This window comes from Gymnoscopelus microlampas (genome assembly GCF_963454915.1).
Source record: "Gymnoscopelus microlampas genome assembly, chromosome: 1".
Taxonomy (NCBI): Eukaryota; Metazoa; Chordata; class Actinopteri; order Myctophiformes; family Myctophidae; genus Gymnoscopelus; species Gymnoscopelus microlampas.
In genome coordinates, this window is record NC_139962.1 from 2,232,045 (window position 1) to 2,257,576 (window position 25,532).

At 43.0% G+C, this 25,532-nt stretch overlaps 1 protein-coding gene across 1 annotated transcript in view; it reads left to right on the plus strand.

The window, feature by feature from the left end:
• Positions 1 to 25,532, plus strand: part of LOC311045024 (uncharacterized protein) — a 120,244-nt gene that overhangs the window by 17,830 nt on the left and 76,882 nt on the right. The window contains exons 5-11 of the mRNA XM_084056835.1: positions 3,202 to 3,286; positions 8,000 to 8,119; positions 11,455 to 11,568; positions 13,771 to 13,884; positions 16,878 to 16,948; positions 17,917 to 19,711; positions 24,806 to 24,979. Coding sequence (XP_083912961.1) covers positions 3,202 to 3,286; positions 8,000 to 8,119; positions 11,455 to 11,568; positions 13,771 to 13,884; positions 16,878 to 16,948; positions 17,917 to 19,711; positions 24,806 to 24,979 — 2,473 coding nt within the window. The remainder of the gene's footprint in view (positions 1 to 3,201; positions 3,287 to 7,999; positions 8,120 to 11,454; positions 11,569 to 13,770; positions 13,885 to 16,877; positions 16,949 to 17,916; positions 19,712 to 24,805; positions 24,980 to 25,532) is intronic.

Sequence of the window (25,532 nt, forward strand, 5' to 3'; positions counted from 1 at the left end):
AATCACAATGCTGAAGTCACGTGGTAGGTAGAAAGGACGACAGCCTATGATTAAATGTTCTAGGTCTGGTGAACAGTGGCTATCTAGGATTTTAACATCTTTGCACCAGTTGTTGTTGATAAGGGCACAAACTCCCCCTCCACGTTGCTTACCGCTCAGTACAGCGTCTCTGTCTTTCCTGTACGCGGTGAAGCCAGGAGGAGTGATGGAAGAATCAGATGCTAGCTCCGTTAGCCATGTCTCCGTTAGCACAACACAGCACGTATTCCTCGTCTCGGTGTTATACTTAACGCGCGCCAGTAAGTCGTCCATCGTGGTCACTGTTCTAGATTCACACAGAGATCTAACGTTCGCTAGCAGGATTGAAGGCAGTGCAGGTTTATATCCACGTTTTGTTGTTTTAACGAGGACGCCTGCTCTCCTTCCGCGACGGCCGGGTCGCCGTTTGCGTTTGCGTCGCTTCTGCGTTGTTGTTGTTCCAGGGACAAAGGGATCCCCTCCCCCCACCCAGCCGGGTGGAGGTTTTTCGGTAAAAAAGTCCGAAATTCTATGTGCAATCGCTTTTCTGATGTCCATAAGTGCTTGTCTATCATAACTCCTTAGGCACCCGACGGTGTAGGAGAAAAAGAAAAGGCTAAAAAATACTAAAAAGAGGGAAAGACGTTGCGGTGTTACGGAGCTCGTACCAGCGCGTGCCTTCTCCATGGCGCGCCGGATGCAGTCTGTATTCTGTACTTACCTTGTGGTCTATAAGTTTGTAGATCTGCACTGTGAACTGCACAACTACCAAGTAGTTGGTGGACAAAGTGTTTAACCTCTGTGTCTTGTGTGTTCTACCTTGTACTGGCATAGATGACACGCTCTGTGCACACTCATATTATCAGCTTGCTGGTTTACCTCGCTGTGCTCTCGTAAAAACGTTCATATATACCGTTTATACCTGTCACTTTATCAGGTATGCCTGTCCAAATGCATGTTTACACACATTTCATCACAAAAAGTCAATCACTTAGTAGTAACTCTATGAAGTCAGAGAGCACACATGGTCACTTAGTAGTAACTCTATGAAGTCAGAGAGCACACATGGTCACTTAGTAGTAACTCTATGAAGTCAGAGAGCACACATGGTCACTTAGTAGTAACTCTATGAAGTTAGAGAGCACACATGGTCACTTAGTAGTAACTCTATGAAGTTAGAGAGCACACATGGTCACTTAGTAGTAACTCTATGAAGTTAGAGAGCACATTATGGTCAGGATGAACTGCTGACGTTCAAACCGAGCATCAGAACCAGGAAGAAGGTGATTTAAGTGACTTTGAACGTGGCCTGAGCTGTTGATACGAGGCAGGATGGATCCATTATTTCAGAAGTCTAATTCTGACCCTACCCTCTGAATTTCGCAGCAGAAATTGAGTCATCAGACCAGGCAATGTTTTTTTTTCCAATCTTCTATTGTCCAGTTGTGGGTGAGCCTGAGTGAATAGTGTCCTCAGTCTCCTGTTCTTATAGCCTGAGTGAATAGTGTCCTCAGTCTCCTGTTCTTATAGCCTCTGTGAATAGTGTCCTCAGTCTCCTGTTCTTATAGCCTGAGTGAATAGTGTCCTCAGTCTCCTGTTCTTATAGCCTGTGTGAATAGTGTCCTCAGTCTCCTGTTCTTATAGCCTGTGTGAATAGTGTCCTCAGTCTCCTGTTCTTATAGCCTGTGTGAATAGTGTCCTCAGTCTCCTGTTCTTATAGCCTGTGTGAATAGTGTCCTCAGTCTCCTGTTCTTATAGCCTGAGTGAATAGTGTCCTCAGTCTCCTGTTCTTATAGCCTGAGTGAATAGTATCCTCAGTCTCCTGTTCTTATAGCCTGTGTGAATAGTATCCTCAGTCTCCTGTTCTTATAGCCTGTGTGAATAGTGTCCTCAGTCTCCTGTTCTTATAGCCTGAGTGAATAGTATCCTCAGTCTCCTGTTCTTATAGCCTGTGTGAATAGTGTCCTCAGTCTCCTGTTCTTATAGCCTGAGTGAATAGTGTCCTCAGTCTCCTGTTCTTATAGCCTGAGTGAATAGTAGCCTCAGTCTCCTGTTCTTATATCCTGTGTGAATAGTATCCTCAGTCTCCTGTTCTTATAGCCTGTGTTAATAGTAGCCTCAGTCTCCTGTTCTTATAGCCTGAGTGAATAGTGTCCTCAGTCTCCTGTTCTTATAGTCTGTGTGAATAGTGTCCTCAGTCTCCTGTTCTTATAGTCTGTGTGAATAGTGTCCTCAGTCTCCTGTTCTTATAGTCTGTGTGAATAGTGTCCTCAGTCTCCTGTTCTTATAGTCTGAGTGAATAGTGTCCTCAGTCTCCTGTTCTTATAGTCTGAGTGAATAGTGTCCTCAGTCTCCTGTTCTTATAGTCTGTGTGAATAGTGTCCTCAGTCTCCTGTTCTTATAGCCTGAGTGAATAGTGTCCTCAGTCTCCTGTTCTTATAGTCTGTGTGAATAGTGTCCTCAGTCTCCTGTTCTTATAGTCTGTGTGAATAGTGTCCTCAGTCTCCTGTTCTTATAGTCTGAGTGAATAGTGTCCTCAGTCTCCTGTTCTTATAGTCTGTGTGAATAGTGTCCTCAGTCTCCTGTTCTTATAGTCTGTGTGAATAGTGTCCTCAGTCTCCTGTTCTTATAGCTGACAGGAAAGTCTCCTGGTGTTGTGCTGCTGTAGTCCATCTGCCTCAAGGTTTGACCTGTGATCAGAGATGCTCTTCTGCTGCTTAACTCAACTGTAACAAGTGGTTCTTTGAGTTGCTACCAGCCCCCCCCATCCCCCCCCCCCTGACCATTCTATGTAAACCCTAGAGATGGTTGTGTGTGAAAAGTCGTGAAGATCATCAGTTTCTGAAATACTCAAACCAGCCCGTTTGGCACCAACAACCATGACACGTTCAAAGTCACTTAAATCACCTTTCTTCCCCATTCTGATGCTTTGAACTGCAGCAGATCATTTGCTAAATGCATTGAGTTACTGCAATGCAATTGGCCGATTTGAATGTTGCGTTAACGTGCAGTTGGAAAGGCGTACCTAATACAGTGGCACACACACACACACACACACACACACACACACACACACACACACACACACACACACACACACACACACACACACACACACACACACACACACACACACTCAGTAGTTTGTCTTATTGGAGGTCTCTCTGCTCATATGCATCATAGATGTTCTTAAAGTGTGTGGGGACAGAGTGGAGGAGGGAACAGAGTCTCCAGCAGCCAGCAATGAAGACACACCACCAGACTCAAGGTAAGATCTCTGCTTCTACTGGAAGTCTGTATACTGGTGATGATTATGATATAAAATTAGGGGATTGAAAAGGGGGATGAGGAGGAGGGGGAGAGAGAGGAAAATGAAGAGAAAGATGAGGAACTAGAAAAAGTGCTCCTCGGAGCACAGGTCTCCACCAGGTCAGGTAAGTTATTGTGGGGCAGCAATGTTCGGAATTCGGCAATCAGGATGTAATATGAAAAATCGAACGGAACCATCTTGACCACTTGACTATAGAGATAATGGGTACCGATTTGCATGATGATTGGACACAATTTGTAGGAGTAATATAAAAAAGAAAACTGTTGCAAAAATTGGCCTCAAGGTGGCGCTATAATAGGGCAATGTTAAAATGGTGGCATTTGTTCCTCAACGTAATGCGAATGTGCGAGCAAAGTTTCACTGCAATCGGACCCTGCGTTCATGATTTGCGGCATTTTGTTCAAAACGGGCCACTCCTGCAAACTTTAGATGTACATTTTTGTCAATCAGGATGGACTATGAAACATCTAACAGATCCTTCTTGATCACATGACTATAGAGATCATGTGTACCAATTTTGGTGAAATTTGGATAAAATCTGAAGGCTTACAATCAAAAAATGTGTTTTACATAAGTCGGCCTCCTGGTGGCGCTATAAAAGGCAGATGTGAAAAATACAGGGCAAAGGTTTTTCCTTGACCTCTAGAGAGTGTGCATACAAAGTTTTACACAGATCGGTACAGTTATAGGCAGAAACACAAATTGGTCTGTTATAGCGCCACCATGAGGCTGATTTTAAAATTTTCAAGTAGCATTTCTTCCTTTACGTAGTGGGAATGTGCGTGCAAAATTTCACGGAAATTGCATGGTGTGTTCATGATTTGAGGCATTTTGTTCAAAACGGAGCAGTCCTGTAAACTTTGGAAGCCATTTTTAGCCAATCAGGATGGAATATGAAAAATCTGAAACACCAGTTTTGTTTAATGACTATAGAGATACTGTGTACCGATTTGCGTGCTGTTTGGACAAAATCTGTAGGATAACTGTCAAGAAATGTGTTTTGCACCAATCGGCCTCCTGGTGGTGCTATAACAGGCCCATGTGAAAATTTGGGGCAGAGGTTCTGCTCTGGTATCCAGGGAGTGTGTGTGCACAGTTTCGCTGCGAGCAAGCCAACGGTGCCGGAGATTAGCTGTACACAGACAGATCGAATGACGGACGGACGGACGGACAGGGGGTAAAACATACTCTCTCGCCATGCCGACAATTAAAAAGGTGAAATGAAACATGGAGAGATAAAATAAACTAAACATTTCGGGTTTAATTTGATAATGCTTAGTTTTATTATCGTTCCTATCCTTGTTAAAGTGTCACTCCTCTCATAGCATGCAGTAGTTTATAGGCAGACAGAGCCTGCATTTTGTTTTTGCCCTTTTGGCATTATGCTTTTTATGGTTAGTTGGTTTTTGATTTAAAGTATTAATACAGTCAAAGGTTTAAAAGTTATCCATTTTAATATTATAAGTGTTTTTTCTAAAGATTGACGAGTTGAGAGTCTGGGCCTCTACTTATAAGTAATGTTATATCTGATGAGCAAATCCAGATTAATGACTATTAGTCCAGGAAAACAAGCTCATTTTGGACCTCAAAATAAAAAAATCACAGAATGTTTTTATTCCCAGACCATTTCTATTAAGTCGTCAGAACAACATTAAAAGTCCTATGAAATCTTACTTGCGGAAATATGTTTAATTGGCATCAATCCAAGATGTCCACCAATTATTGTCAAAAAGTCATGCAAAATTTGTCCAATTTTCATTCCTGAGATTTCAATTGACTTCCAAATACATTTTCAGGTGAGAAATTAAGATAAAATACCCTGACTGAAGTGCAAGGGAGCCCATGTGTTTATTTGTTTATTTTTTTTTGGCATATATGGCTTTTTGACAATAAGTTAAACTACATTTAGACATTGAGTGAAACTAATGTGACCCCCTGACAATGCAATATCACATTAAACTGTAATGAACTATACTAGTTCTTTATCAGGGATGTATTGTTATGTTCTGGATTGACAGTTTAAAGCTGTGATTTCAAAGGTAAAGTTATATATAGGAACGTTGTTTTCCATATCAGCTCCACAGACAGGGCTTTTTAATGCCTACAAACCTGCAGATTAAAAACAACATCATTATTATTATATATATTTTTGTTTTACTGGAATATTGGTCATTATCCATGCTGTAATTTAATCACCTTTACCCATTAAGACCTGGAACACATCTGTGTCACTTCTTGATTTGAGCTAAAAAGCATTATTTTACACTTTGGCTATATCGATCGGCTAGATCTACAAGCTCATAGCGCGGCACCGAGTGCCGCGCTATGAGCTTGTAGATCTGCTATTTTTGAGAAATTGTGAAAATGTGTGCAAATCTTTGAATATATGTATTGTTTTAAAGCGAACATTTTCTACACAAATCTTTGCTTCTGGGGGGTCCCTGGAACAACATATTTTGAGATGGGGGTCGGCGGCCAAATACTTATCATTTGTTGGGGGTCCTTGACATGAAAACGTTTGAGCACCACTGATATAGAAACATACGTTTTTTTCAGAAAACTGTTGGGATTTAGATTTGTAGAATCTTAACCTCAGACCTTAATGGGTTAAGACTGGTACAATAGTCTGTACTCCTGCCTCACCTGCTTGTTCACAATGTAGTAACCATAAGTGATATTAAACATAGATACCATAAGTCACCTGCTTGTTCACAATGTAGTAACCATAAGTGTTATTAAACAAAGGGGCCATAAGTTCAACTGCTGTTGGTTGTTTCAAAAGAGAAGAGAAAACATGGCTTTCATAACTTATAAATGTAGCTGTTTAATTCCGATGTGGAATATAATGTATTTCTTTCTGTTTGTAAATGTAGGGTGACATGCTAATGGTGTAGACAAATAGTGTAGTTGTTAACCAGCTAAACTGGTTTTCATTGTTGTTGTCTCCGCCAGGCCGAAAGGCATGGCAAGAAAGTATGTTTTCCACCCCGTCCGTCCGTCCGTTCGTGTGTGTGGGTCCTGTCTGTGTGTTACCAGCTAATCTCCAGCACCGTTGGCCCGGTCGCTCCGAAACTGTGCACACACACTCCCTCGATGCCAATTCAGAACCTCTGCCCCAATTTTTTCACATGGGCCTGTTATAGCGCCACTAGGAGGCAGATTTGTGCGAAACCCATTTTTTCCCATTACTCCTACAGCTTTTAACTAAACGTCATGCAAATCGGTACACAGTATCTCTATAGTCATGTGATCAACCCGGATCTGTTAAATTTCGCATATTCCATCCTCATTGGCTAAGGTTGGCTTCCAAAGTTTGCAGGATTGGTTAGTTTTGAACAAACTGCCTCAAATCATGAACGCAGCTTGCCATTTCCATAAAATTGCACACGCACATTCCCACTAGGCAGAGGAAGAAATGCCACTTAAAGTTTTTCAAATCAGCCTCATGGTGGCGCTATAACTGGCTGATTTGCATTTTTAAGTATAACTGCACCGATCTGCGTGAAACTTTGCACGCACACTCCCTAGAGGCCAAGGAAAAACATCTACACTGCATTTTTCACAATTGCTTTTTACAGCGCCACCAGGAGTTTTTTTTGGATACATTTTTGGATATTAATCATTCAGATTGTGTCCAAAAATCACACAAATTGGTACACAGTATCTCCATAGTCATGTGATTCTGATGGATCTGTCCGATATTTCATATTCCATCCTACTTGGCTTACAGTGGCTTCCAAGGTTTTCAGGATTGGTCAGTTTGGAACAGAATGCCTCAAAACATGAACGCAGTGTACAATTTCAGTGAAATTTTGCATGCAGATTCACACTAGGCAGAGGAAGAAATGGCCCCCTTTTCACATTCACGTTGGCCTGTTATAGCGCCACCAGCAGGTCTAATTTAGTAAAACACATTCTTGGAACAAAATGCCTCAAATCATGAATGCAGTGTCTGATTGCCGTGAAAGACCTAAGAATAAATGGCACTCTTTTCACATTGGCCTATTATAGCGCCACCAGGAGGCCAGAATAACGTACCTGACCTGGCGGAGACCTGTGCTCCGAGGAGCACTTCTTCTAGTTGTTTATTATCTTGTTTTTCCTAGTCTTATTACTATTCTAAATGTTTTTTTCTCTATTTTGTTGTTATCCTGCAGGTTTTTTATCTTTATTTTTAAACCTATTCTGTGAAGCACATTGAATTGCACTTGATGTGTGAAACGTGCTATTTAAATAAACTTTGATTTATTGAAACCGTTTATAAAGGTAGGGTGACCAGACCCTCAAACAAAGTAGGATCAGTCTAAACTTTAATTGTGTTAGTTAAAGAGACTATCATCAGGAATGTATGAGCCAGAAACACATTGTTTTTGTATTGTGATGATTCCAGAGGTGAATGTATGAGCCAGAAACACATTGTTTTTGTATTGTGATGATTCCAGAGGTGAATGTATGAGCCAGAAACACATTGTTTTTGTATTGTGATGATTCCAGAGGTGAATGTATGAGCCAGAAACACATTGTTTTTGTATTGTGATGATTCCAGAGGTGAATGTGTGAGCCAGAAACACATTGTTTTTGTATTGTGATGATTCCAGAGGTGAATGTATGAGCCAGAAACACATTGTTTTTGTATTGTGATGATTCCAGAGGTGACAACCAGACTCAGAGACCAGCATCTCCTGCACAAAGCTATGTGTCTATGATGAGTGGCAGGTCTGCAGGACGCTCTTCAGACTTAAACAATGAACTTGGACCACCAGACTACAGGTAAGATCACTGATCAGGAAACACAACATTTATTGCACTCATATGCAAGTATGATATGCAGTCAGTAAACTGACAACATACTGTACTGTAAGATACTAAAGACTTAAACATACAGTAACATAGTATATCAAAGCAGTAAGTTTATTGTAACAAAGAAATGACATGTCTCTTTTCCTCTTATTATTTTAGAATACTTAAAGTGATTAACAAATGCTGCTGAACATAAAAAGTAGTTACACTTAAATAATTAAAAACTAGTCTGCCTACCCTGTTGTTTTTGGACAATTACAGCAGTTGGCTAATGGCTACTGTTTACAATACTACAGTACAGTAGGCCCACTACTGTACTGTAGTTTATTTAAGCTCAATTTATACTTCGGCATACAACAGGTTGCACGTTGAAAATAGCCGATCTACAAGCTTACAACGAGAGCTTGTAGATCGGCTATTTTCGCTGCGGGACCCTGTCCCTGAACTCTCTCACCTCGGACATTTTTCCCAGAGTCGCTCAATTCTTTGAAAGCTTTGTGTCACACTGTCTCTCTGTCATATGCTGTCCAAGTAGGCTAAATGATCTGCCTTAATCCACACAGGCAGTGTCGGGTTGCTATAGAAACGGGTGTGTGTGTGTGTGTGTGTGTGTGTGTGTGTGTGTGTGTGTGTGTGTGTGTGTGTGTGTGTGTGTGTGTGTGCGTGCGTGTGTGAATCTGTTAGAGAAATATTTTACTTATTTGCAATTTTTCTATTCAGACACATTCCAGTGATTTTCTGCCTTTCATTATTTTCAAGGGGAAAAAATACCTTATATCTCTGACATTACTTTATCTTCTGCCTTTCGATTTTATACTCAAGGGGAAAAAATGCACCGTATGTCACTATTCCTCACACGTGTGCCACCCTGGGCAAGACCTGGGCTGTTGGTTGTCTAGGAAGTGACAACCGGAAACGGTTGAATTTGGCAGAAGTACCGCCCAAGGAAATGACGTTGATGCTTTACAAATCTGTTAACATTCTCCGTGAATGAAACGAGTGTTGTGATTGGTCAAAAAATATCGTTTCCGGGGGAAACGAGTACGATGGAAATCCTGCCCACTCAGGACTTCCTAGCTCTGCTTTAGGAGGGAGGGGGGACATTCTGTCGCAAAGAAAAAACTAAACTTAAGTTTAGTTTACGGCAAATACAAAAATCAACATTTAATCTCTGTATAAGGATTATTTGGTTATTTGGCTATTCAAAAATAACAGACCTTCCAGCTCTGGCACTGAGTGCTACGAGCTTGTAGATCTGCAATTTAGGCAAAATCTTGAACATTTGTGCAAATCTTTGAATACATATGTATATATTTTTAAACAACATTTTTAACTCACATCTTTGCATCTGGGGGGTCCCTGGAACATCATATTTTGATGTGGATTGGTGACCAAAACATATCATTTTGGGGGTCCTTGACATGAAAAGTTTGAAAACCACATATAGCAACATACGTTTAAAAAAACTGTTGGGATTTAAAAGACATTTGTAAAGATTTGCACACATTTCCATGATTTTTCAAAAAAAGCAGATCTACAAGCTCATATGCCGCGCTATGAGCTTGTATATCAGCTATTTTTGAATAGCCAAAGAATAGCAGAGTGCACCTGCTTCCCTGCCTAAATGATAGGAAGATAATTAGTAGGAAGGTCTCTGTAATCGCCATAGAATCTGTGTTTTAAGGCCAGATACTGTACCATGGCACATGGTAAGCTCCTGCTGAAAGGTTTGTGGGTCAGCTGTGGGTCATCGTGGGATCTGATCTAACTTCCCTTGCCTTTTATATTGTTGGCTATGGTGTGTGCGTGTGCGTGTGCCTGTGTGTGTGTGTGTGTGTGTGTGTGTGTGTGTGTGTGTGTGTGTGTGTGTGTGTCATCCTGGTGATGTCGCTACGAGTCATATCCATATATGGATTCCCAATGTCGGTCCCGCCCAAAGATGGAATCTATGATGCCAGACTTAGATATGTCAGTTAGCTCTATATATGGAGTACCAAGCATTCAGTGACGCGGTCGGACCTGGTATCGCGTAACTATGACCTATCCAACAAATCTGTATGATGTGAAAGCCTTTTCTACAATAGTCATATAGCTATCAGATTTTCTGAAGAAAGACTGTCACAGTCAAGGAGCGAGAGACCGCCTTCTAGTTCATTCAGTATATCCCGCTCACAAGTCAGTCATATAGTGAACGTAAATATTTGTTCAGTGAGTGAACGATAGTCCTCTTCCTTCTCTTTTCAATCTCAGCCAGTCTGTCAGTCAGTCAGTCAGTCAGTCAGTCAGCGATAAAGACGGATCTGTCAGATTTTTCATATTCCATCCTGATTGGCAAATTCCGAACATTGCTGAAATTAAATTCAAATTCAACTTATTATGTGGCCTAAAAAAACGCATATTACATGAATGTTTCGTCTTAAGACTCAATAAAAAACAATATTCTTAATGCATATTGATAAAGAAGATTATTGTGCTTTGTAAGGAGAGTTTTCACATTTCTGGTAGGTTCTTAGGCTAATATCCCTCCACGTGACTAATAGGCATAATAAATGAGGTCACAACAAAACAGTGTTCATAGAAACTTGCCTCTGCACCCAGCATCACTGTTACAGTACTAGAAAAGGGTGCTCCTCAGAGCGCATGTCTTGGGTTGGCCTACCCAGGGCTGTGTGGGTTCTGGCCACACATCTTTGAAGCCATACAGGCAAAAGGTATGGAATATCAAAACCCTGGTCATTGTCACATGACTCACAAGACCATTTGACTTAATCTGTTACTACAAACATTTGTAGCATTTGCAATGCCCCTGGACTGCTGAACAAGGCATGACCACCACCTGTCATCAGGCTGGCTTGGACCTTTGCTCCTCCTCGTGGACTTACCTGTGGATTTTACCAGAGAAAGTTACCTTTTGTGGACTATGTGGTTGAACCTGAACATGCGCTGATACTCTGAACCTTAATCTCAACCCACTGATACTCTTCTTAATGTCACCATGGACAGTATATACACACTGCTATGCTCATGAACCTTATGTCTAAACATCATGTACTGTACATACTGTAAGGATGGATATACTATGTGTAGATACCCTGTTTGTTTTTTATTTGATATCTCCTCCTTTCTGGAAACAACTAAAACGATGGAGCTTGTACAACAACAAATTTCCCCCAAATGTGACACTTGCAAACCTGTGATAATAAAGATGATTCTGATTCTGAGCTGGTGATCACGTTATTAAGACTTCATCATGAATATACAGTATGAGACAGACACAGTGTTGTGTTATTTGTTTATGATTCCAGAGGTGAATACCAGAGACCAGTCTCTCCAGCATCCAGCTGTACGACTACGACGAGTGGCATCGGCTCCCTCACTTCTACGGACGTCAGGAATGAACCTGGACCTTCAGACTCAAAGTAAGATCAATCACTGATCAGGAAACACAATGCTGTTATAGAATCCTCTTAGATTTAGTTAACAATGAGCGAGCTTGTGGATTGGGCGTTTATTTTGATTATATATCATAATATTATTTTATTATTCCGGCGTTCGGCGGATGGTCTGAGTTCGACTTTGAGCCGGCCTCAGTGTGAACAGTTCGGGAGCGCCCGTTTTGTTGCGCAGGCGGCGACGTTGAAGCCTCCCGCTCACTTCGTCTCGTACCCGCCAACACTCTTTTCACTTGGACTATTGCTCCTCCTCGTTGACTTACCTGTGGGTTTTACCAGAGAAAGTTACCTTTTTTGGTTGAAACTGAACATGCACTGATACTCTGAACCTGTCAGGAATGAGTGGTGGGCAGGACCCAAAAGCAGACGAGCAGGAATGCAGGATAAACTTAAAGTATTTATTAAACCACACAAGCTGGTTAACAAAGGTAGGTATAGAGAACAGGTGGGGTGTAGGCATCAAGCACTAACATAAACTCACGTGACCAGGGCCGTGCTTAGGGATCAGGAGGCCCTAGGCAAACCCCAGTATGAGGCCCCTGGGTCGGGACCTATATGTGGGTCGCGGACCAATTTTTAAGGGTCGCGAGTAAATAACCCTTTATTTTTTGTTTCTTACATTTAGTTTTTAATTATTTCAAAAGATGAAAAAAAAATATATAAAAAATGTAAAACGTTTTTCAAAAAAAAAATAGATGTATTTTTTTAAAGGAATGAAAATAGTGTGTGTCATCCCGGTGATGTCGCTACGAGTCATATCCATATATGGATTCCCAATGTCGGTCCCACCCAAAGATGGAATCTATGATGCCAGACTTAGATATGTCAGTTAGCTCCATATATGGAGTACCAATCATTCAGTGACGTGGTCGGACCTAATATTGCGTAACTATAGCAACCTATCCAACAAATCTGCATGATGTGAAAGCCTTTTCTACAATAGTCATATAGCTATCAGATTCTCTGAAGAAAGGCTGTCACAGTCAAGGAGCGAGAGACCCTCTAGTTTATTCAGTATATCCCGCTCACAAATCGTCATATAGTGAACGTATCGATTTGTTCAGTGAGTGAACGATAGTCCTCTTCCTTCTCTTTTCAATCACAGTCAGTCAGTCAGTCAGTCAGTCAGTCAGTCAGTCAGTCAGTCAGTCAGTGATTTAGACGGATCTGTCAGATTTGTCATATTCCATCCTGATTGGCGAATTCCGAACATTGCTGAAATTAAACTCAAATTCAACTTATTATGTGTCCTAAAAAGAGCATATTACATGAATGCTTCGTCTTAAGACTCAAGAAAAACAATATTCTTAATGCATATTGATAAAGAAGATCATTGTGCTTTGTAAGGAGAGTTTTCACATTTCTGGTAGGTTCTTAGGCTAATATCCCTCCACGTGACTAATAGGCATAATAAATGAGGTCACAACAAAACAGTGTTCATAGAAACTTGCCTCTGCACCCAGCATCACTGTTACAGTACTAGAAAAGGGTGCTCCTCAGAGCACATGTCTTGGGTTGGCCTACCCAGGGCTGTGTGGGTTCTGGCCACAACTCTTTGAAGCCATACAGGCAAAAGGTATGGAATATCAAAACCCTGGTCATTGTCACATGACTCACAAGACCATTTGACTTAATCTGGTACTACAAACATGTGTAGCATTTGCAATGCCCCTGGACTGCTGAACAAGGCATGACCACCACCTGTCATCAGGCTGGCTTGGACCTTTGCTCCTCCTCGTGGACTTACCTGTGGATTTTACCAGAGAAAGTTACCTTTTGTGGACTATGTGGTTGAACCTGAACATGCGCTGATACTCTGAACCTTAATCTCAACACACTGATACTCTTCTTAATGTCACCATGGACAGTATATACACACTGCTATGCTCATGCACCTTATGTCTAAACATCATGTACTGTACATACTGTAAGGATGGATATACTATGTGTAGATACCCTGTTTGTTTTTTATTTGATATCTCCTCCTTTCTGGAAACAACAACGCGATGGAGCTTGTACAAAAACTAATTTCCCCCAAATGTGACACCTGCAAACCTGTGATAATAAAGATGATTCTGATTCTGAGCTGGTGATCACGTTATTAAGACTTCATCATGAATATACAGTATGAGCCAGACACAGTGTTGTGTGATTTGTTTATGATTCCAGAGGTGAATACCAGAGACCAGTCTCTCCAGCATCCAGCTGTACGACTACGACGAGTGGCATCGGCTCCCTCACTTCTACGGACGTCAGGAATGAACCTGGACCTTCAGACTCAAAGTAAGATCAATGACTGATCAGGAAACACAATGCTGTTATAGAATCCTCTTAGATTTGGTTAACAATGAGCGAGCTTGTGGATTGGGCGTTTATTTTGATTATATATTTATTTTATTATTCCGCCGTCGGCGTTCGGTGGATGGTCTGCGTTTGACTTTGAGCCGGCCTCAGTGTGAACAGTTCGGGAGCGCCCGTTTTGTAGTGCGGGCGGCGACTTTGAAGCCTCCCGCACACTTCGTCTCGTACCCGCCAACACTCTTTTGGCTTGGACTATTGCTCCTCCTCGTTGACTTACCTGTGGATTTTACCAAAGAAAGTTACCTTTTGTGGTTGAACCTGAACACGCGCTGATACTCTGAACCTGTCAGGAATGAGTGGTGGGCAGGACCCAAAAGCAGACGAGCAGGAATGCAGGATAAACTTAAAGCATTTATTAAACCACACAAGCTGGTTAACAAAGGTAGGTATAGAGAACAGGTGGGGTGTAGGCATCAAGCACTAATAAAGTCACGTGACCAGGGCCGTGCTTAGGGATCAGGAGGCCCTAGGCAAAACCCAGTATGAGGCCCCTGGGTCGGGACCCATATGTGGGTCGCGGACCAATTTTTAAGGGTCGCGAGTAAATAACCCTTTATTTTTTGTTTCCTACATTTAGTTTTTCATTATTTCAAAAGATTAAAAAATGTTTTATAAAAAATTGAAAACGTTTTTCAAAAAATATATATATGTAATTTTTTAAACGAGTGAAAATAGCATTTCAAGCTATAACGTTTTTTTCCTAAATATATTTGAGAAATTTGAGATTTTAAACATTCTGCAGTGCACAGGGAGCCATTAGGGGTTAAGAGTCTTGCTCAGGGACACACTGCTGACCTGGCCTGGAATCATACTAGACATCCTTCTATCCTTCCTATCTAAAACTCTCGAACGTGCTGTCTTCAAACAACTGTCCTCGTACCTCCACCAGAACAAACTCCTGGACTCCAACCAGTCTGGGTTCAAAGTGGGTCACTCGACAGAGACTGCCCTCCTGGCAGTGACGGAGTCGCTCCATGCCGCTAGAGCGAACTCTCTCCTCCGTCCTGATACTCCTGGACCTGTCTGCAGCGTTCGACACAGTGAACCATCAGATCCTCCTCTCCACCCTCGAGGGGATGGGTGTCTCAGGCTCTGCACTCTCCCTGTTTGCATCCTACCTGACAGGTCGCTCCTACCAGGTGATGCTGAGAGGGTCTGTGTCAGAACCACACAGGCTCACTACTGGGGTTCCCCAAGGCTCGGTTCTGGGCCCTCTTCTTTTCTCTCTACACTACATCTCTTGGTGCTGTCATCCACTCCCATGGCTTTTCCTACCACTGCTATGCCGATGACACCCAGCTGATCCTATCATTCCCCCCCTCTGACACACAAGTGTAGGCACGCATTGCTGCTTGTCTGGCTGACATCTCGGAGCGGATGTTGACAAACCACCTGAAGCTCAACCTGGACAAGACTGAGCTGATGTTCCTCCCGGGGAAGGGCTGTCCGCACCGAGACATGGCCATCACCATTGATAATGCTGTGGTGACGTCAACTCGGACTGCGAAGAATCTGGGTGTGACCTTGGATGATCAACTGTCGTTCTCGGCAAACATCGCATCAGTGACACGATCCTGCAGATTCCTCCTCTACAACATCAGGAGGATTCACCCCTTCCTCACGGAGAAGGCAGCCCAGGTGCTCATCCAGGCTCTTGTCATCTCCCGCCTGGACTACTGCAACTCCCTCCTTGCTGGTGCTCCGGCATCTGCCATCAGACCTCTGGAGCTTCTTCAAAAAGCTGCGGCTCGTCTGGTGTTCAACCGCCCCAAGTTCTTCCACACAACTATCCTTCTCCGTTCTCTACACTGGCTCCCCGTAGCGGCTCGCATCCAGTTTAAAACCCTGGTGCTAGCCTATAGGGCAGTGAAAGGAACAGCTCCTTCTTACCTCCGGGCTATGGTCGATGCCTACACCCCTGCCCGACCACTTCGGTCTGCCACCTCGGGCGACTGATTGCCTCGTCACTCAAGGGTCCTTCTGGCCGATCCACACGGTCACAACTTTTTTCTGTTCTGGCCCCACAGTGGCGGAATGAACTTCCCACTGATGTCAGGACAGCAGAGTCACTGCCCATCTTTCGCCGCAGGCTGAAAACTCACCTTTTCAGGAAACACTACCCTTCCTCTTTGCCTGGCCTACTTGTTGTTAACTAGTTGTACGAACGCTTGTTTTATTGCTGTATTGTTTTATTGGATCTTGTTTAGCCGATACAATTATTTGTTTTAGCTCCTGCTCATTTGATTTAGCTATTTTGTCTCATCTGTTTAAGGAAATAGGTAGCTGATATTATTGCACTTTTACCTTAGCACTAGGTATACTCTTGGTTGCTTGTTTTTGTAGAAAATGCACTTAAGACTTCTGGTGATTAGTAGTTTTCGTTCCCTACCTATGTTGAATGCACTTATTGTAAGTCGCTTTGGATAAAAGCGTCTGCTAAATGACTGTAATGTAATGTAGGGGGAGGTAGAGAGTCACATATTATAATGCCAGCCTGTAGGGGGAGGTAGAGAGTAACATATTATAATACCTTTGCTCTAAGTGAAACCTGTGTCCAAACCCAATGTTGAATAAATGTGCCTAACAATAGCATAATGTAGTCGTGTTTTTCATCAGAATTAATGAATAAATGCAAAAACAAATCGAGTCTCCCCTGGCCTAGCACCGGGTCTAACCTTTTTTCCTGCAGGAAACCCTGTTACTAGTTCAGTGTTTACTATAGAACTAGTACTCAACTAGTCTGTTACCGTCCATCACTAGTTACTATCTTCAGGTAATCACCATACTGTCTGTGTGTGTGTGTGTGTGTGTGTGTGTGTGTGTGTGTGTGTGTGTGTGTGTGTGTGTGTGTGTGTGTGTGTGTGTGTGTGTGTGTGTGTGTGTGTGTGTGTGTGTGTGTGTGTGTGTGTCCACAGAGAGAGGAACATCAGTACTGAGGATACATCCAGGGGTTCAGTGTGTGACCATCCCACCAGCATTGTACAAAGTAAAGCCTGATGTATTTGTGTACCAGCGCACTTTTTAAATTGTTATTAACATTAACATGGTCACATGGTTAACTGCTGGGCTTACAGCCATTGATAGACTAACTGTACATTCACTTCATGAATTATAATGAAAACAGACAGACAGCCTGCTACTGCTGCTGGCCAGCGTTGCCAGATTTTGTGAGAGAAATAAGCAACCAGGTCTATGAGAAGAGGCCCAGAAGAACAACTAGGCGCTTTAAACCTATTCATGTATACATTGGCCATTTGAAAATAGCAGATCTACAAGCTCACACAGTCGTGTCGTGAGCTTGTAGATCTGCTATTTTTAAACATAAATCTTGAAAAGGAAGGAAGGAATGTTTTTTAAACTGGTCACAGGACTGAGGGGTCCCTGGCACAAAATATTTACAGATGGGGGTCCTCCAACAAACATTCATTTGGAGGTCCTTGACATGACTTTTTGAGAACCACTGGTTTAAACAACATTCAGGAAGGAAGCCCAAATAAGGAACTAGACTAGTTTAGAATGTAGTTGCATGTATTTTTTAGTGTGTGTGTGTGTGTGTGTGTGTGTGTGTGTGTGTGTGTGTGTGTGTGTGTGTGTGTGTGTGTGTGTGTGTGTGTGTGTGTGTGTGTGTGTGTGTGTGTGTGTGTGTGTGTGTGTGTGTGTTGCTCAGACAAAAACAACTTGATGTAAATAATAAATACATGTAATACATAATAACTCACTAATTAATACAACTATAAACTAAAGTAAATGAATGAATACATACATAAATACATAGTATACTAGTAAAAGAGTTTTGTTGTTGTTGCATTTTTGAGTTGTTTCAGAGTCAGAGTGTTTTATTTACATTTGATCCTGTTTTTATTCTGGGAATATAAATTATAAATCATATGTTTCCATAGGATATAAAGTTATGACTGAACGTGTGTTTAACATTGATGAACTGTTGTGTTCCAGTGGATGTCAGTCTGCAGGAGGTTTTAAAGCCCTATAAGACCAGTCTGACACAGAGGTCAGAAGGTCAGAGAGAAGACATCACTGGACCAGGACCTGGAACCCCCTTAAACAGGATCTACACAACGCTCTACCTCACACATGGAGACAGTGAAGGGGTTAATCAGCAACATGAGGTGTGGCAGCTTGAGAGAGCATCCAAGATGGAGAAGACCTCCCTTGACAACACAATCCTGTGCTCTGACATCTTCAACCCCTTACCAGGCACAGAGACACCCTTCCAAAGAGTTCTGACAAAGGGCATCGCCGGCATTGGAAAAACATTCTCTGTGTACAAGTTCATTCAGGACTGGGCGGAGGGCGTGGCCAATCAAGACATCGATCTCCTGATTCCGATATCGTTCCGAGAGTTGAACTTGGTCAGAGATAAGCGGTACAGTCTTCTCACACTGATCCATGATTTCCATCCAACATTAAAGGAGCTCACAGCAGAGCAGCTTGCTGCCTGTAAGACTGTGTTCATCTTTGATGGTTTGGATGAAAGCAGAATTTCACTGAACTTCCGCAACAATGACATTGTTTCTGATGTCACAGTGACATCATCAGTGGGCGTTCTCTTGACAAATCTCATCGAGAGGAATCTGCTTCCCTCAGCTCTCCTCTGGGTAACTACCAGACCTGCAGCAGCCAATCAGATCCCTCCTGCATGTGTTGACAGGGTGACAGAAGTACGAGGGTTCACAGACCCCCAGAAGGAGGAGTACTTCAGGAAGAGATTCAGTGATGAGAAGCTGGCCAGCACAATCATCACACACATCAACAGAACAAGGAGCCTCCACATCATGTGTCACATCCCACTCATCTGTTGGATCGCTGCTACCGTTCTGGAGGACATGTTGAAGACAGTCAAGACAGGACAGCTGCCCACGACCCCGACTGAGATGTTCAGCCACTTCCTGTTGGTCCAGACAAGGAGGAAGAAGCAGAAGTATGAGACAGATGGGGTGAGTCAACAGAAGCTCATGGAGTCTGACTGGGAGGTTCTTCTGAAGCTGGGCAGGCTGGCGTTTGAACACCTGGAGAAAGGCAGCATCATGTTCTACCAAGAAGACCTGGAAGAGTGTGATCTTGATGTCACAGAGGCCTCCCTGTACTCAGGAGTGTGCACAGAGATCTTCAAAAGAGAGAGCGTGCTCTTCCAGACAAAGGTCTACAGCTTTGTTCATCTGAGCATTCAGGAGTTTCTGGCAGCAGTCTATCTGTTCCACTGTTTCACTGAGAAGAACACGAAGGTTCTGAAGACATTCCTGGGAGATGACAACTGTCACATGTCCCTGGATGACTTCCTGAAGAAAGCCATGCTTAAAGCCCTGAAGAGTAAAAACGGCCACCTGGACCTCTTCGTCCGCTTCCTTCACGGCCTCTCACTGCCGTCCAATCAGAGCCTGTTAGGAGGCCTGCTGGGTCAGACAGAGAACAGTCCAGAGAGCATCCAGAGAGCCATCAACAACCTGAAGGAGATGAATGCTGGTGGTGATGCCTCTCCTGACAGATGTATCAACATCTTCCACTGTTTGATGGAGATGAAGGATGAATCAGTACATCAGGATATCCAACAATACCTGAAGTCAGGGGACAGATCTAAGACACAACTGTCTGATACCCAGTGTTCAGCTCTGGCCTACATGCTGCTGATGTCAGAGGAGGTTCTGGATGAGTTTGACCTGGACAAATACAACACATCTCTGTTGGGACGAGAGAGACTGCTGCCAGCTGTGAGGAACTGCAGAAAGGCTCGGTTAGTATTCATGTGAATTTTAACTAAATGGAGGAAATCACACTAAAGCTGCAGTCAGTCAGTCAGATTGTCATCACAACATGTTGACAATCTGTCATGCTACCATTAAAGATTCAACTAAACTGTTTCTGTACTTTTAAATGTAAAACATTTTATATTATGAATTACATAAATACTGCAAAAGATTAGTTTATAGACACATGTACAAATGTAGTATTATTATTATTATTATTATTAATAAAATAATATTAGTAATAGTAAGCAGTGGTGGAAAGTAACTAAGTACATGTACTCAAGTAAAATATTCAGGTACTTTTACTTCCGATTTTATATACTTTTATTCTACTCCACTACTATCTATCTCAGGGACAAATATTGTCATTTTACTCCACTACAATTATTTGAAAACTTTAGTTACTTTGTAGATTTTGATTATCTTTCCACTCAAACAGAGAGCGTCTCCTTCCCAAACCCCAATGGTTCTAATCAGCCCCCCGCCCACAGGAGTGGCCCAATTCACTCACAACTTGCTACAAAAATCGCTCATGAAAAACTATATAATCTCCTACATTCCATTTTCCACCTTCACATCTGTCTCCTTCTCTAATAATCAAAAAGTGCTATATATTTCATCTCGCACTTTACTTCCGGATGGTTCGTTTTGCACCTTTTTTTGCCACATCGGTCACGGGAAAGAAATAAGCGCTGCCGTGGTCTATGGAAACGAGCCCAAAAGTGCACCCAAATAAGCCCAAAATCGCTTACACAAACAGTCAGACCTGGCAACGCAGCCTACGCCAATCATGTGTGAGAGATCTACAAGCTATGGGGCAGTGACGCCACCGTATCTTAGCAACAACGACAGCGCTCACTCTCATTGGTCGTGTCATGCCAGGAGCAGTCTCCAGACAATGGCATCGCAGAGAGCTTGCTGTAGCCATCACATTCAGTCGCAGCAACGACGGACAGGGAGCTGTGATAGTGGCATGTAGCTAACGCTAACGTGGTTGTCATGCCTGCAGCGGCTGTGCAATCACTTTGTCAACAATGCACGTTCGTGTGGTGAATGTCAATATTGCTGCTCAGTTAGTCCATTGTAGATGGTGTATGTTTGTGTGTGTCTTCTGGAGAACTATGTAGCTCCACAGCAACTACAGTAACTAACGTAATGGCAGGACCGCCCCGTGCAACGCATGTTAGGCTGCATTATGGTGATGTAGTAATTTCAGATAATTTCGCTCCAATTAGAGCAGTGCTTATCAACCCTTTCAGGCCGCCCCCCCCCCACCAAATAAACGTAATTGATCTGGCCACCCCCCCATTTTGTTTGACTCCATTCCACAAGTAAATATTGTGAAAATAGCAGATCTACAAGCTCGAAACGCCTCACGTTGAGAGGCTTTGTAAGCTTGTAGATCGGCTATTTTCTACATGATTGCCTCTTTCTTAGATTATTTGACAATGTGGCCAATGTTTTTATAGTATCGTTTGTTGACTACTTTTGTTGCAGAAATGGTAATTTCCTTTACTTTCGTTTTTTTATTGTCTCCGCCAGGCCGAAAGGCATGGCGCAAGACCTGTCCGTCCGTCTGTGATAGCTAATCTCTCACATCGTTGACTTGATCGCAGCGAAACTGTGCACACACACTCCCTGGATGCCAATTCAGAACCTCTGCCCTATTTCTTTCACATGGCCCTGTTACAGTGCCACCAGGAGGCCGCTTTTTCCTAAACACCTTTTCTCACAGTACTCCTACATATTTTGCCCAAACATCACGCAAATCGGTACACAGTATCTCCACAGTCATTAAAAAAAAGCCCTTTCAGATTTTTCATATTCCATCCTGATTGGCTAAAATGGCTTCCAAAGTCTGCAGGACTGCTCCGTTTGGACCAAAATGCCTCACATTATGAACACAGCATGCACTTTCCGTGCAACTTTGCACCCACATTCCCACTATGCCGAGGAAGAAATTCCACTTGAGATTTCTCTAATCAGCCTCATGGTGGCGCTATAACAGCCCGATGTGGAGAGTCAGTGAGAGCTGGATAAACGAGGTAAAATGTGTCAAAAGGAGTCTGTACGGCTGTCGATAAATGAACACATGACGTCGGTGGGAGAGGAGATATTGTGTCTTTTGGACAAACAGCAGCGTTGTGCTGATGTTTGTTGTGTGAAGCAGCTTAATGTCAGAGTGTTTGTGTTGGAGCGTCTCAGTGCGGCTGCAGAGTTCATGTGCAACCTCTTCCAGAGAGAGACAGAGACACTAGAAACTCTGCTGGAGAAAAAAAAAACACTGCTGGGCATTGACTTTCATATGGACATTGATCTACACACTGCAGGTATATCTGCTACACACACAACATCAAACTACACACTACAGGTATGATGCAGCGTTTGCATTCCAGCCTGCATGCCAGCGTAGTTCCCATATGGTTTCAAGGTGGGCTAAACCATATGGACCCCATGTCAGCAATGTCAGCGGCATCCACTTCAGTCCCAACTGCGATGCCCATGCAGGCTATAAGTAGCTTCTACCTGGCCCTTAGGTGGGCCCCAACTAGCCATGTTTATGTGGGACCAAGGCGGGTCCTAACTGGGTTTGCCCATGCAGGCTTTAACTGGGTTCTACCTGGGCCCTAGGTGTACCCTAACCAACCAGAGTGCAGTGCCCATCGCTCCAATTGTTGTGACTACAGGGCTCTCAATACTGCACATTGGTGGAGGAGGAGGGGCCGCAGGGCGACCGCACACATCGCTGAACCAATGGTAGCCCACGGATGTTTCCTCTGGGGATTTACAATCTGCCCCTCTATGCCACATATCATCCGCACTACAGGGTCTTCACTGACCGAGCCACGGCCCCACTGGCCCTCAGGACGCTACGCCACTTATATGAGCTGCCAAGTGGCCGCGGGCGCTACGTGGGCGTGGCCGCGGGCTAGACGCGAGCCCCCGCGTAGCGGGGGCGAGCTTCTAGTTATTACAAACATACATTAACCACTTCACTCACTCACACACTCATCCCATGGCCTAGGGGGCCGTAGGGGTGTCATGGTGGATGCTTGGGCAGTCAGGGATCTCCAGCGCTCACGATCTTCTGCTGTGCGTAGCAGGGTTTGGAAGCTGCAGCCAGTCCATTCCTTGATGTTGTCCATCCAGGACTTTCTCTGCCTGCCTCTTCTCCGCTTCCCCTCCACTGTCCCCTGTAGGATGGTCTTTGACAGGGAGGTATGTCTTGTGACATGACCATACCAGGCCAGTTTGAGACGTTTTACTGTTGAGAGTAGGGGCTCCTGTTCTCCAGCATGGGTGGTGACTAACTGTCTAACATAATCATTTGTCCGGTGTTCTTTATATGAAATATGTAGCATTCTTCTATAGCACTTGCTTTCAAAGGACTGTACCCTGCGCTCAGTGTCCGCTGTGAGTGTCCAGCTCTCACAGCCATAGAGTAGGGTGGAGAGTACAAGTGACTTGTAAAGTCTGACCTTCACTGAGAAGCTGATGGTGTTACTTTTCCAAATACTGGCCAGTCTCGTCATGGCCGATGTTGCAATGCCAATTCTTGCTTTTATCTCTTTTGTGGAGCTGCCATCTTCACTCACATAGGACCCGAGGTACTTAAAGTCCGTTACTTCCTCCAGCGTCTGCCCGTTCATTGTGATCTTCGTTGGAGATACATGGTTGTGGCTGTTGACCAGGATCTTACTTTTCTCTGCACTTATCTCCATGCCATATGCTCTCGCCGCCTCTTCCAGTCTGGTGGTGAGTTCCTGGAGTTCAGCCTCGCTTTTCCCCATGAGGTCGATGTCATCAGCGAAGCGGAGGTTGGATAACCACTTCAGCCCTATTTAAACTTTGGCTATTAAAAAAAAAAAAAAAGCCGATCTACAAGCTCACAACGCGTCGCATCACAACGCGTTGTGAGCTTGTAGATCTGCTGTTTTCAAAAGATTTTTAATACATTTTAGACATAATAATAACTTGTGAAACGGGACGTTCTGCACAATGAGTACTTTCACTTTTGGTACTTTAAGTATATTTTGATGCCAATACTTCTGTACTTTTACTCAAGTAAATGTTTATTACCGGACCTTTACTTGTAACAGAGTGTTTCTACATTGCAGTATTGATACTTTTACATATAAGTAAGAAATGTGAGTACTTTTTCCACCACTGATAAAGTAAAGTTATAGTAATAAAGTATTAATGATAGCAGTAGTGGTAATCAATATTCACGTTATGCCATATATTACATATTATCACAAAGTGTTGTGAGCTTGTAGATCAGCTATTTTTGCAGAATGTTTACCTCAGAATAGGGAGGCTAGTGTTCATGTGGTTTAAAGAGCAGTGGATCAGAGTTATGTAATGAGATACTTAACAGGCTCTGTGCATGACTGTAGTTCCTCTTCCATACGGTGACATTCCTGTTTCCTGTTCTTGGTCAGTTTCTTATCGCTTCATTTGATTGGCTCAGCAGCAGATTTGAACAGGAAACAGGTGTTGTGTGTTTCTAGTTCACATCTGCTGCTGAGCCAATCATGAACAGAGCCTGTTTTCTGAAGGCAAACTTAATAAGATAATACACTTCTTGCCATGAAGAAGACAGTACAGATGTTTGTAACACATAGTGGGATGTTGAACATTAGACTGAAATGACAGCTTGAACTCATCACCACATCATGTGACTGTGAGTGTTAGTTGTTTTGCTCTTGTGATTGGCCAAGGATCAGTGAGGCTTATGGGTAATGTAGTAGATGTCATGGAAACGAGTGAATGTCATGTCATTGTGTGTGTGTGTGTGTGTGTGTGTGTGTGTGTGTGTGTGTGTGTGTGTGTGTGTGTGTGTGTGTGTGTGTGTGTGTGTGTGTGTGTGTGTGTGTGTGTGTGTGTGTGTGTGTGTGTTAAGTTAACCTTTATTATTAAGATAACTATTACTTATAACAGTAAACAAATTTAATTATCTCTACCTCCATAGTAGTAATAGTAGTAGCAGTAGTGATAGTGATGTTATTGGTAGTGTGGTGCTGTATAAACTAATTGTTTTGTAATATTCACACATTTTCGCTTTTAATGTGTAATTACAGACTTTCTGGCTTTACCATCAATGAGACACGCTGTGAGGTCCTGGTCTCAGCTCTCAGCTCTAATCCATCCCATCTGGTTGAACTGGAGATGTCTGGTTGCACCCTGAATGATGCTACAGTGAAGATGCTCTGTGATGCAATGAAGAGTCCTCACTGTAGACTGAAGAGTCTGACGTCAGTAGTGCTTATTATTTATTTATCTCTCTCTCTCTCTCTCTCTCTCTCTCTCTCTCTCTCTCTCTCTCTCTCTCTCTCTCTCTCTCTCTGGGCAGAGAGAGAGTGTCTGCATGTCTGTCTGTCTGTCTGTCTGTCTGTAATGAAATGTGCATACAGGCACTTAACGAGCCATCATGAACCTACTAATGTTACATCACCTTGAGGCAATAATATGTACAGTTGGGTTGAAAACATTTCCACAGAGAGATCACTACTCTAATATAATAACAACTCTCTTAGTTAGGGAATTTTAGCAAGATGTTTGGACCATCTGTGAAAAAATGTACTACGAATAGCTTACTTCACCATTGTCTAATCACCTCTCAATTAATGCAAACCCAAATCCTATTGGAAAATCATGGAGAGCCAATCAAAGTTAAGGAGCCCAGAGGGCTTGGGTGAAAAATATGAAAAAATAAATAAAAGTCTAAAATTAACTTGTGAGGTGTCTAACTAGGGGTTTTCAGGGGTGCTCAATCCATTCCAACCATTATTTTTGAGTAAACATGTC